This window comes from Sceloporus occidentalis, unplaced genomic scaffold (genome assembly GCF_023333645.1).
Source record: "Sceloporus occidentalis isolate IW3139 unplaced genomic scaffold, rSceOcc1.0.p SCAF_3, whole genome shotgun sequence".
NCBI lineage: Eukaryota > Metazoa > Chordata > Lepidosauria > Squamata > Phrynosomatidae > Sceloporus > Sceloporus occidentalis.
Window position 1 is genome coordinate 3,444,038 of NW_028316983.1, and position 14,007 is coordinate 3,458,044.

The 14,007-nt window shown below is 49.1% G+C and overlaps 1 protein-coding gene across 1 annotated transcript in view; it reads right to left on the minus strand.

Annotated features, from left to right (window-relative positions):
* Positions 1-9,389, minus strand: part of XKR7 (XK related 7) — a 59,107-nt gene extending 49,718 nt beyond the window's left edge. The window contains exon 1 of the mRNA XM_089513315.1: positions 8,638-9,389. Within this exon, the coding sequence (XP_089369441.1) occupies positions 8,638-9,389 (752 nt within the window). The remainder of the gene's footprint in view (positions 1-8,637) is intronic.
* Positions 9,390-14,007: the final 4,618 nt, after the last annotated feature.

Genomic DNA, 14,007 nt, shown 5'->3' on the forward strand with positions numbered 1-14,007 from the left:
TGGGGTGCAGTGGGATCACCCCCTCTTAGGATATCTCCTGGTGCTGCTCACACTCCCTGAACCCCCTTGTGACACCCCTGGTTGCCCTCAAGTTGACTTCAACCTCTGGCAATTGTTCCTTGCTGTGAAATTTTAGCTCCTGGGGTTAAAGGCAACTTGCAGTAGACTCATGGGTCACCAAGTGTGCATGCGCAAATGAAATGTTGCTTTCTTTTCAAAATGTTCCTTTTGCTTTCTGGGACTGTGAATCGGACCCCTCCGCCCATCCCTTTCAGTTCTCCGATCCTGTCAGCCTCAGCACAAAAGCAAGCCCTCCGTCTTCATTCATGCCCAGGTTTGACTCCGCACGCTTTCAGAAGCTTCAGCAGTTTTCCTCAAGCTGGCAATTAGGGATCCAATTTCCTCCATTCACCGCTGGCAAGCTGCTCTCCACCCATTTGCAACTGTTGAGCCCTCCGCACTGTGGCTAAGTAGCTGGGAGCTGCTCCGTGTCCAAACAGCACAGAACAAAACCACACACAAATGGAGAAAGAAACACAAATCCACACTTGCACACAAACTTCAATGGTGAACAGCACAAAAGGAAATCTGCCAGCCCTCTTCTGCAAGCTTTGCACGCAGCCTCTCCCCTTCCCCCCTCTAAAGGAAATTCAGATGTACATGATGCTGCTGCAAACAGCTGAAATCCACTGAGGTTGCATTTCTCTATGAAAGAAAGCGGGACTGTTGCACGCTCCTTGTCAATTTCCCTTGTTTGCAGCTGTGATAAGAATGGGCTGGAAACATGAATGGGAGAGGATCCAGCCTCCTGTACTTTACAAACAGGAATGGAAAATGCCACAGGGAATGAACGCCTGAGTCCTGAGCAATCTGTGTTCTGTCCCCAAAGCGTGTGGCCCACCTGAATAGAGCAGTGACAATAGAGAACACACCCAACAAAATCCTACAGGCTTTCACAGTTCAAAAAAGACTTTATACTCCAAGGTTGAAAAGATAAACATTCAACACACACCAACCAACAACCAGAAGCTCTTAATGCATTAGCGACATAGCAACATTAGACACCAACTTCAATACGTCTGTGTGTGTGTGTATGGAAATACAGTCATCTTTTTTCAGCATATATGCCCAACCCAGTGGTAACCCAATGGTACCCAAGCTTTTTACCCTTGGGAGCCCCCCTTTAGAATCTGCACACAGACACGTGCCCCCACACTCAACAAATATATGAATACAAATATTTTGTTTATGTTGTATGCATATTTTCATTTGCACATTCATATATACTCATATTTTAACATTTTACAAGGAAATAACATTGTTCAAATTGCAAGTTTGTTGAAGTAATTCCAGTATTTAACTCAAGGCATGTGTACATTTTACACGTTAAAAAGTCTGGAAAGAGAAGAGGGAAGAGAAGGGACAGGGACTCCTAAGTCTCACACCTCACTGTTTGAGAACCACTGGCCTAACCCTTATTCATGCTCTATCTCTAACCCTTATCCATACCCTATATCTAACTCATACTCTACCTCTAAAGCTCATGCTGCAAATTTCTTTCTTTCAGGTGGTCTCAAAGGTGTTACAAGATCTCTCTACATACTGATTCTACAGACTAACATGGCTATATCTCTGAATTCTACCCCTAACCCTTATTCATACCCTATCTGTTTCCTCTTTCTGATCTTTTTCTTTTTCTCTCATGTTCCTTTCTATTTCTTTTCTTTGAAACTGTACTTTTAAAAATATATTTAATCAAACACAAGCACATGCACATATGCACACAACATGGAATCCCTGGCTGGGAGAGGACAAGGCCTCACGCCCGGACTCAAGAACACAAGGGGAAAGATTGCTTCTGTCGCTCAGACACCCCGATCGATGAAGAGCTTGGCAAGGCTGCCTTTCAGGAATTCACCATTGTCTCCTGCGCCAGCTCCAGCTCTCCTCATCAGGAGATCTTTTACACATATGGGGGAGACTGGGTGGCTATGGGGATGGTGGTGGTGGTGAGGAAAACAGGAGGTAAGGGGGAGCTCAGAGGCTGGAGACCCCTCGGGTGCAGAAAGCTAAAGGGCAGCTCCATAATCCAACCTGAGGAAAGAGGCCTGCCGGGAAAGGATCGCCTGCCCAAGTGCCCTGGGTCGGAAGCAGATGCTGGAAAGTGGTGTGAGTCCCCCTCCTTTCTCTTCTTCTGTCTCTTAACCTGACTCCGCTTTATCACCCAGCTCACAAGAAACCTCTTTATGGCTGCATCCACACTAGAGAAATAACCTGGTTTGGCATGGCTTTAACTGCCCTGGCTCAAGGCTATGGAATTCTGGGAGTTGGAGTTTGCTCCGCTCTGGGGCCCACAAAAAACTCCAACTCCCAGAATTCCATAGTCTTGAGCCAGGGCAGTTAAGGCCATGCCAAACCAGTGTGAATGCAGCCTACATTAGAGTTGCCATTGGTACCAAAAAAACCAGGAAAATCACTAACTGAAGTGTCTGAAAAATGTCCCGGCTGATTGAAGCAGCATATATTCTATTATTCCTTCCTTCCCTCTGTGGTGGTGGTCTGTGTATTTTGGGCTTTTTATTTGGGGAGGGGGTGTCAATAAGACACCCAGTCTAGTCCTGTATACCTTTTTGCCCTGGTTTTGTGGAAGAGAATTATGGCAAAACTACTTTACACTGAGTCTGACCATTAGGCCCAGTGTTATCTGCCCTGACTGGCAAAAGAAACTCTCTAGGTTTCAGGCAGGTCTGAGTCTCTGCTCAGTTATGAAACTGACACACAGAGGAATCTTGAGCCAGACCCTTGCTCCCTTTAGCCTAGTATTGTCCATTCTGATTGGGAGAAGCAGTTTGCCAGGGGCTCAGATGGGCTTTTTTCTTAGCCCTACCTGGAAACCCCTTGGAGCATCCCTGAACAATCTCCCATCCAAGCCCAACACTGCTTAGCTTTTAAAATCGGGAGGATCAAGTACTGTGTGTTGATAAGGATAGGGTGGTATCCATACAAAATGTCAAGAACATAGGAAACGGTCTTATACCGTGGGACCTTCTCTTAGCGCAATCTGCAGATCACTGTACTAGAATAACAGTATCACAGAGTTGGAAGGGACCCCAAGGGCCATCCAGTCCAACCCCACTCTGCCATGTAGGAACACAGGCACTCCCAACAGTTGGCCTCCCAGCCTCTGTTTAAAAATCTCCAAAGAAGGAGACTCCACCACACTCCAAGGAACGTAATAGTGCCATTCTATTCTGCTTTGGTCAGTGTGGTCCACTATTGAACAGCTCTTGCCCTCAGGAAATTCCTCCTAATATTGAGGTGGAATCTTTTTTTCTTATAGCTTGCATCCATTGTTCCGTGTTCTAGTCTCTGGAACAGCAGAAAACAAGCTTGCTCCATCCTCATGATGACATCCCTTCAAATATTCAAACAGGGCTATCATATCACCTCTCAACCATCTCTTCTCCAGGCTACACATCCCAGCTTCCTAAGTCTCTCCTCATAGGGTTGATGGTTTCCAGACCTCCCACCATTTTGGTTGCCCTCCTCTGGACCCCCTCCAGCTTGTCCCTGTCTTTGATTTGTGTTGCCCAGAACTGGACACAGTATTCCGACTTTGTACATCGCTGTGTATAATTACAGCGCTTTAGAAATAAAGTTTAATAATAATAATAATAATAATAATAATAATAATAATAATTCCAGGTGAGGCCTGACCAAAGCAGAATAGAGTGGCACTATTATGTCCCTCAGTCTAGACACTGTACTCTTATTGATGCAGCCTAGGATCATATTGGCTTTTTTAGCTGCTGTGTCACACTTTTGACTCATGATTAGCTTGTGGCCTACTAAGACTGAAGGCACGTGCTCTCTGCTTCAGGGGAAGGCAATGGCAAACAAATATTGCCAATAAAACCCCATGATAAGTTGGCCTTAGGTTTGACATAAGTCAGAAACGACTTGAAGCCATACAATGAGTCAACAACAGGTCTTCTAGATCCCTTTTGCTTGTACTGTTGTCAAGCCAGGTGTCACCCATCTTATACTATCCTATTCTCTTGCTGCTGTCCTATCAAAGGACTAACTTTGTTGTCACCATATGCCATCATGTCCTTACAGTGACCCCAAAGCAAACCTTGGCAAGATTCGCCTTCCTAGAGCTGGAGAAAAGTCTCAGACCCAAGGAAAATACAATATGCATATATCTGGTATTGATCATGATAACCAAGCCAAACCCAGCTTAGCTTTCCAAAGAGACTGAGTGTGTTTTGGGTGGTATGGGGGATGCACTCCTTGATCCCTTGGGAGCAGATGTGGGGCTGGAGGAATCTAGTAAAAGGATGGGAAAGGACAGAAAGGAGGAAGGTGCTTAGAAGAAAAATCTCACCAGTTGTGCCTCCTGTCCTCACTTCAGCCGAGTGACCAAGTGACCGATTCACCCTCACCCCTCACCAGGCTGCCTGAGCTCTCCGTTTTTGGACTGTGCTCGATGCTGGAGGTTCTTAGCACCACCCTGTAAAGATTTCCCTGGTTGTTGTGTCTCTGTGTGTGGAACATAAAACTCACACACCTTTTCCCTGTCACAGAAGGAAGTCAGCCATCGATTAGATGTTGAGAGAATGCAATAAAGGGGCATGCTCAGCGCATGGGGAATTCTTCAAAAGTCATGAGGAATATAGTCGGTGGCGGGGGGGGGGAGCAGGGAATGCATCTCAGTCTCATTTTTGGAGAAAAGGTGTTCTATAAACAAAGATGACCCTAATAAACATTGCTTTGATGGTCCACCAGAGGTTACCAATGGCTACCAATTCTTTTCTTTTTTAAAACAAAACAAAATAGACTTTATTCAAATGAAACATGTTTGTTAGCACCTCAGGATAACCAGGAAAATAGAACAGTCCAACCGATAACCAGTCCTGTGATCAAATCAACTGAACATACTTCAGTGCATATTGATGGCAGAAAAGTACCACAACTGTCACAACATACATCTCTGAAACACTTTCATCCAGGTAGAACGCAGTCTTATTTACAAAGAGAGAAAGCCAGTGTGCTCTCTAAACTTTCAACAGATGCACACAGAGCAAAATGAAGACCGTGACCAAAGATAACCTAAGGGCCTACATTTTCCTTCCCTATCTAAGAAGCACAAGGCAGCAAGCAGAAAAAAGTTAGAAATTAAATCCAAAATTAAAAAGGTATAATGGACAATATTCTTGCAAATTCTACTCCGATGACTACCAATTCTTGATCATCCACTGGCCATCAATAATTGACCATCAATTATTTGACTCCTGTCCAAAAATTCTATGAGGTCTTGTGGGATAATCTGCCACGTTCCAAGCAATATCACTTTCTGTAAGTATGCTACACTGGTCCTATCTAAGGGGATTTCACTGAGATTTTTTTTCTCAGTTTGCTGGAATTGCTCCATCATCATCATCATCATCATCATCATCATAGAAGAATTGGAAGAGACCCCAAGGGCCATCCAGCCCAACCCCATTCTGCCATGCAGGAACTCTCAATCAAAGCATCCCCGACAGATGGCCATCCAGCTTCTGTTTAAACACCTCCAAGGAGGGAGACTCCACTACACTCAGAGGGAGCGTCTTCCACTGTTGAAGAACTCTTATTGTCAGGAAGTTCTTCCTAATGTTGAGGTGGAATCTCTTTTCCTGCAGCTTGCATCCATTGTTCTGGGTCCTGTTCTCTGGAGCAGCAGAAAACAAGCTTGCTCCCTCCTCAACATGACATCCCTTCAAATATTTAAACAGGGATATCATTTCAATTCTTTACCTTCTCTTCTCCAGACTAAACATCCCCAGCTCCCTAAGTCTTTCCTCATAGGACATGGTTTCCAGATCCTTCACCATTTTAGTTGCCCTCCTCTGGACACAGGGCTCCAGTTTCTCAATGTCCTTTTTGAATTGTGGTGCCCAGAACTGGACGCAATATTCCAGGTGGGGCCTGACCAAAGCATAATGGAGTGGCACTATTACTTCCCTTGATCTAGACACTATACTTCTATTGAATGTGCAGCCTCAAACAGCATTGGCCTTTTTAGCTGCCACATCACACTGATCATCATCATCATGATCATCCCCATCATCACTATGAGCATTTGCCCTGGGAAGCCACATGGTGCAGCAGCCCTGGAGAGGCAGGTCTTTGCCTGGCCCTTACCTTGCAAGCAATTAAATTGCCTTCCTTGCGTCCCTCCAAGCCTGGCTCACCTAGCAAGGCGGCCATAACCCTGTGGACTCCTCATAACCTTTTCCTAGTTCCCGCTGAATGGGCAAAGGCAGCAAGAAATCTAATGAATGCCCACCCAGCCACACACGGACACCCATGGAAAAACCACAATAGCCCTCTGACCTTTCATTTCATTGCACAGCATGGGGCATGCATACACACACACAGTCTACCCTGGGCCTTGAACATAGAGCCTTTTCTAACTCCTTGCTGCCTTGTTCTCTTCCCTCTCCTCACATTGCAGTGGAGTTTATCAGACACAGGAAATTGGAAGTATAATCCAATGGCAATCTGAACGCAATCATGGGGTTTAACATTATTGTGTGATAGACTGCCACATACAAATTTGGGCAATGGCATGCTATTTCTGGGCAATGGGGAGCCAATTCAAATGCAATGAGAATTCATGTAATTTTGCTAAACTAGCGACTTTAAGTGAATGCGTTCTGGCCCCACTTTCTTTTCATTTAAAATTAAGAGAAATTCCTCTGGTGTGATAAACTTCAGTGTCTTCAATAAATCAGATTTAGCAGAGCGCTTTCAAGCATTGCCCCACAGAGAGAGAAAGAGATGCACCGCCAGATGAGAGCCCTGCTTGGCGTGCCTTTGGACTGCAAATAATAACAATAATAGCAACAACAACAACTGTAGCATCTGAGGAAGTAGACTGGAATCTTGGAAAGTGCATGCTGCCAACTTCTTTCTTTCAATGAATCTCAAAGGTGCGACACGGGCTGCATCCACACTGGAGAAATAACCCGGTTTGGCACCTGCCTTGGCTCAAGGTTATGGAATTCAGGGAGTTGGAGTTTGTTGTAGGCCCAAAGCGGAGTGGAGCTTAAGGAAGGAAGGCCCCACAACAAACTCCAACTCCCAGAATTCCATAGCCTTTAGCCATGGCAGGTGCCAAACCGGGCTATTGCTCCAGTGTGGATGCAGCCGAGATCTCTCTATGTACTGATTCTTCAGACTAACATGGCTGTATCTTAGAATACAGCCCTACCAATCACCCAAGGCCCCCATCCAGTTTGATGGCAACGTCCCTCCCCAACAGACCCCAGAGAAAGAGGGTGATGTCTCCTGCCAACAAAGCCTGGGGGGGGGGGGGGCTGTGGTTCTGTCCTCCAAGGAGTAGGGACTGCAACCTGGTCCCCATCCTGGCCTGGACCAAGGGTCAAGGGAAGCTGTCCAGCCCCCTGCAAGCCCTGCTGCCCTCTCCAGAGCTGAAGGAATGACAAGTGGGCCTTGGTGGGATGAAAGCCAGGGGTCTCTACTGCCCCCTTGCAATGCCTGAGCCTCCCCCCCCCCCCTCTTCCTAAGGAGTAAGGGGTGCTCCAGAGAAGAAGGAGCAAGGCTGCCCTGGTCCAGTCCCTAGAGGCAAGGCAAGGCAAGGCAGAGAAGGGCAAAGGCTCCTCTCTGCACGCGAGGGGCAATGTGCAGCAGGTGCCTGGGAAGGCCAGCTGCACGTGGGAAGGCTCCACGCCTCTCAACACGTGTCGGGGGCAGGGACTGGCAAAAAGACTTGGGAGGGGCCAAGGGGAAGCCCTTCTCTTTTTCCTCCCGAGGAACAAACAAGGCCCCCCAGCGTGGCCCTCTCCACCAAACGCCCTCCCCTTGGCTTCCCTCGGGTTGGGGGGCAGCAGGAGAGGGCTGCCTTTCCCCAGACAGAGACACACACCAAGGGGCGCAACAGAGACCACACCCCTTCCCTTCCCTTCTTCCTTCCTTTCTCTTCCTCTCTATCCTTTCCTTCTTTCCCTCCCTCCCTCTTCTTCCCTTCCCTTCCTTCCCTGTCCTTTCGCATTCCCTTCCTGCCCCCCTCCTTCGCCCTTTCCCTTCCTTCTCTTCTCTTCCCTTCCCTTCCTACCTTCCTTTCTTTCCTCCCTGCCTTTCCCTTCCTTCCCTTCCTTCTTTTTCCTTCCCTCCTTTCCTTCCCCTCTCCCTCCTTCCCTTTCCTTCTTTCCTTCCTTCCACCTTCCTTTGCCTCTGCTTCCTTTGCTTTTCCCTCCTTCCTTCGTTCCTTCCCCTCTCCCGCCTTCCCTTCTCTTTCGTTCTCTTTCTTTCCTTTCTCTTTCCTTCCTTCCCTGTTTCTCCCCTTCCATCCCCTTCCCTTCCTGCCCTTTCCATCTCCTCCCTTTCCCTTTTTTCTTCCCCTGTTTCTCTCTTCCTTTCCCTCTCCTTCCTTCTCTTTTCTTTCTTTCCTTCTTATCCATCCCTTCCTTCCCTTTATCACTTTTCTTTTCTTTTCTTTCCCCCTCCCCCTTCCCTTCCTTCCTTTTTTCCATCCCATCCCATTTCCTCTTTCCTTTCCTTTCCCTCCCTCTTTTCTTCTCGTTCTCTTTCCTTTCCTTTCCTTCCCTCCCCTCCTTCCTGGCCCCTTACCTCCAGACCTGTCCGAGTTGGAGGAGGTGGATGAGGGACTGGAGGAGCCAGACGCAGAGCCGGCAGCACCCTCCTCCTCCTCCTCCTGCTGCTGCTCCTTGGGCTGCGACTGCTGAGTGCCCTGGGGCTCCCCCTGGCGGCCGGGCGGGGGAGGCGCTGGCGCTGGCGGAGCCGCTGTCCTTGGTGCTGAAGGCTGGGGCCGTGGGCGCGGGGCTCGGGGCGGCGCTGCCGGCGAAGTCGTAGACGACCCATCGGAAGCTGAGGGCCTGGACGACGAGGGAGGGCAGCAGCACGAAGAGCAGCGTGAGGGCGAACCACCAGAGCTGCCCGCCGAGGTAGTAGTGGGCCGCCAGCCAGAGGTCGCTGGCCCCGTCCGAGAAGAAGACCAGCAGGGCGCCCAGCACCCAGCAGCAGTCCCCCGCGCTGTAGCGGGCCCCAGGGCGGCGGCGGGGGGCCCCGGGGACGGCCTCCAGGCCTTGCCCTCCGCCGCCAGATCCGCACCCAGAGCCCCCCGGGGGCACCAGCACCAGCACCGGCCCGGGAGGGGCGGGGAGGCCCGGGTTGGGGCTCTTGGCAGCGGAGGAGGAAGGAGCAGCGGGTCCGGGGCGGGAGGGGCGGGAGAGGCTGCCCCCGAGGGGTCCCGGGGCCTCCCTCCGAAGAGTGGCCCCCGAAGAGGAAGAAGGCGGCGGAGAGGAGCAGCACGAGGAAGGAGAGCCCCCCGACGCCAAGCCTCCGTCCGACTTGGCCGCCATGATGGAGGGAAGGAGCAGGAGGAGGAGGAGGAGGAGGAGGAGGAGGAGGAGGAGGAGGAAAGGCCCAGCCCACGAGGAAAAAGGGAAGGAAGGAGGGAAGGGAGGAGGAGGAGGGCTTCCGGAGGGAGGGGCCGGGAGAGGAGAGGGAGGGAGGGATAGAGAGAAAGAGAGAGGGATGGAGAGAAGGAGAGGATGGGAAGAAGGGGGAGTGGAAGGAGAGAAAGGGGAGAATGGAGGGATGGAGAGAAGGGGAGAGATGGAGACCAAGAGGAGGATAGAGGGATGGAGAGGAGAGAAAGAGAGGCGATGGAGAGACTGAGAGAGGGATGGAGGAATGGAGAGAAGGGGGAGTGGAGGGCGAAGCAGGAAGAGATGGAGGGATAGAGAGAAGGGAAGAGATGGAGAGAAAGAGAGAGGGATGGAGGGAAGGGGAGTGGAGGGAGGGAGGGAGACGCAGGAGGAGGGAAGACTGGGAGAGGGATGGAGGGATGGAGAGGAGGGGAGAGATGGAGAGCCAGAAGAGAATGGAGGGATGGAGAGAAAGGCAGAAGACGGAGAGCAAGAGAAGAAGGGAGGCACCGGGAGAGGAATGGATAGATTGAGAGTAGGAGTAGGAGAGAGGGCTGGGTGGAAGGGCGGCGGAGGAATGGAGAGAAAGGGAGGGACAGGTGGAAGGACAGAGGGATGGAGCGAGGGATGGAGAACAAGAGGAGAAGGATGGAGAGACTGAGAGAAGACTGGAGAGGAGGGAAGGGAGAAGGATGGAGAGCAGGAAGAGGAGGAAAAGGAGCGAGGGACTGAAAGAGGGATGGAAGGAAGGACGGAGAGGGAAGGAGGGATGAAGGGGCCCGAAGGAGGAGGGCGGCCAGAGTGGGGAAGGGGAGGAAGGGAGAGGAAGGGAGGAGGAGAGAAAGAGGGAGGGGAGGAGGGAGGGGAGATGGGGGGAGCCAAGCGGGCGGCGCCCTCCCTCCTCCTCCTCCTCCTCTTCCTCCCTTCTTTTTCTTCTTCTTCCTCAATCCCCTCCTCGGTCCGAGGCAGAAAGAGACCCCAGTCCCCTCCCCGGCTGCCTCCTTCCTTCCTTCCTCCCCTCCTACCTTCCCTGCCTCTCTCTGCTGGAGCTGCCCTTCCTGGAGGCTCCTCTGGGTGGCGCTCTTTGGACCCCTCTGGTTCAGTTCGGAGGCCACGCCCTCCGCCACGCCCCGTCCTGGATCTCAGCCCCGCCCCCAACCACAAACTCCTTATGCAATCCCTCCCTCCATGAGAGAGGTCCACTCCTCCCCTCTCAGTTGGTAGGAGCATAAAGGTGGAAGGGTCCTAAGGGTCATGTACTCCAAGGCAACCTTCTCAGTGCTGGAAGTTCTCTGCTCAAGCATCCCTCAAGGATGACAGAGTTGAAAGGAAGCCTCAGAGGTCCTGCTGCTCCATCAATCTGTATTTAAGCATGCCTATAAAGACCTGGAAGAGAACCCCAGAGGCCATGGAGGAGGAGGAAGAGGAGGAGTGTTTATTTGTACAGCACCATACATTTACATGGCGCTTTGCAGACATCATCCATTCAACATTAAAGCCTGTCAATGGCATACAATTAAAAAAATCATGAAGGGTAAAACTGTACTGCAATTAAGCAAATTATACAATTAAAACACAAAACTGTAAAGACAGGTAATACATATGAACAAATCTCAAGTTATGCAACAGTCTGAGGAAGTAGAGTGAAGTCTATGAAAGCTCATGCTGTCAATTTCTTTCTTTCAGTTAATCTCAAAGGTGCTACAAGATCTTTCTACAACTGATTCTACAGACAAACACAGCTATATCTTTGAACAATATTAAAATTAAGTTCCAGATAATTCAGAAAACAAAAAAGTCTTTATTTAGATCAAGATAGATCTATATACAGTGGGCCCTCCACACCTGCAGCTTTGACTTTTGCAGATTTGATTAATATGTTATCACTAGGAATCTCCAGCTCTTCCAACGCAACTCTGCTGGAAGTTGGCCACCCAGTTCATGCTGTATCCCTCGCACTCCCATAATGACACCACTGGCCCTGGGCGAAGGCAACCCTTGCCCTGGCAAGATTTATGATGCACACTCAGCCAGCACTTTCTAAGGCAAAGGGTGAGAACCATGCTCCGCTCCACTCTGGGCCCACAACAAACTCCAACTCTCACAATTCCATAGACTTGAGCCAGGGCACTTAAAGCAGTGCCAAACCGGGTTATTTATCCAGAGTGGATGCAGCCAATCTCTCTATGGACCTTACCACACAGGGCACAGAAGTATGGTCACTTCGCATTGGTCGATGCATATTCGCGTCATATCGCATCGTTCATTCACACCCGCGCTCTCTGAATATGCTTTGCCGATTCGTATTCGTTTCATATTGCATTGTTCTTCCACACCTGGGCGGCCTTCCAAATCGAGGTTTTGCGAATCGGCCAATGCGTATTCAGGCAAAGTGAGGCAAGTGCAGATTGGATAACCACACCAGCCCAATACAATATGTATTGGCCAATGCGCATCGGCAGCCTTATGCATGCTCTGTGGGGCTCTGAATGGGGGCAACATTTTTAACTTCCGGGGTGAAGAATGAGGTCACTGTTTAGCGCGTAATATCGCGAGAATTGCTGCCTTTAGCCACTTACGAAAGGGGTATGCACCATCTCTGTGTGTGTGTGTATATATATATATGCACACACACATAAATACATACATACATGCTTATATATATACATACATACTTATATATATACACATAGTGGTAAAGCCAAAAGTGAGATGCCTTTTTTTATGTGTACACACACATTTGTCTGTATGAGTGTTTATACACACACACACACACACAGATATACACACATATACACATAGTGGTACTGCCAAAAGTGTGAAGCCGTATTTATATGTGTACACACATAGCTGTGTGTGTGTGTGTGTGTGTGTATACACATACATACATATACATATATACACACATATACATATACATATATATATACACACACACACACACACACACAAACTGTGGAGCAGCCAAAAGTGTAATGCTGCATGTATATGCTTACACACACATCTTTGTGTGTGTGTGTGTGTGTGTGTGTGTGTGTGAATATATATATATATACATACATATACATATACATATATACACACATATACATATACATTCCCCCCCCCCCCCCCGACACAAAAGGTTTCTGCTTTATCTCGTTCAGTGGAAAAATGGCTCCCCAGCCCCAGCGGTTGTCCTGAAAGGGGAAAGGGCCAACGGAAGGAGAAGGGGGAAATTCCAGCGCAGCATCATGGGAAATTTGTAACCGGTGGTCTTCAGGAGAACCAGCGGATTGGATGTACACACCAGCCAAAGCAGCAGAGGTTTCGCACTGGCCATCAATACGGATCCCGCCAATCCACTAATTTAGCGCACTCGCAAAACGGAGGAGCCGGCTGCCTTCAGTTCGGAACCCAGCCGTGAATACGCATTGGCCAAAGCGTATTCACGTTATATCGCATTGGTCAATACGTATTCTGAGCTCACAGGTGTGGAACACCAATGCGATATAACACAAATACGCATTGACCAATGTGAACTGACCCTACTTCTGTGCCCTGTGTGGAAAGGTCCTATGTAGAGGGATGCCAAATGAACTCAGAGGCTGCAGATTCTTACTGTTGATATTTTGTGTCTTCAAGTCATTTCTGACTTGGTTGTTGTGTGACTTCAAGTCATTTCCAGCTCATGGCAATCCTAAGGCAAATCTATTGTGGTGTTTCCTTGGCCAGTTTCTTCAGAGGGGGTTTGCCATTGCCAGCCCCTGAAGCTGAGAAAGTGTGACTTGCACAGGGTCACCCAGTGGGTTCCCTTGGCTGCCCTAAGGTGACCCAATAATAGTTTTTTGTGGGTTTTTGAGGCTATGTGGCCGTGTTCTAGAAGCATTTATTCCTGACGTTTTGCCTGCATCTGTGCCAGGCATCTTCAGAAAGCACCATTGCTTTCTCTGAAGATGCCAGCCTCAGATGCTGGTGAAACGTCAGGAATAAACTCTTCTAGAACACGGCCACATAGCCTCAAAAACCCACAAAAAACTATTGCATCTCCAGAATGCCTTCAACTTCACATTGACCCAATAATGTTTTTGCTTTCAGAGGAGGCTTGCCTTTGCCTACTTCTATGGCTGAGAGTGTGTGACCTCCACAAGGTCATCCAGTGGGTTTCATGGCCGAGTGGAGATTCAAACTCTATTCTCCCAGTGTCATATTGCAACACTCAAACCACTACGCCCCGGTGGCTCTTTACACTTTGGATTTTTATCTAGTTCTTTCATAGTTAATCTTTCCATTAACAATACCTTGCAATACGAGGTGTTGGTTATCACCTATAAAGCCCTAAATGGCTTGGGCCCAGGGTACTTGGAGGACTGCCTCTCCCCATACAGTCCGCCCCGCACTCTCAGGTCGGGCGGGAAGAATCTGTTAAGAGTTCCTAAGTCAAGATACATCTCATCTTCCCAAAGGGCATTTTCCATCTCAGCCCCACAGATTTGGAACTCTCTGCCCAACGAGCTCCGCTCAGTCACCTCTATAGACTTGTTTAGGAAAAAGTTGAAGACCTATCTTT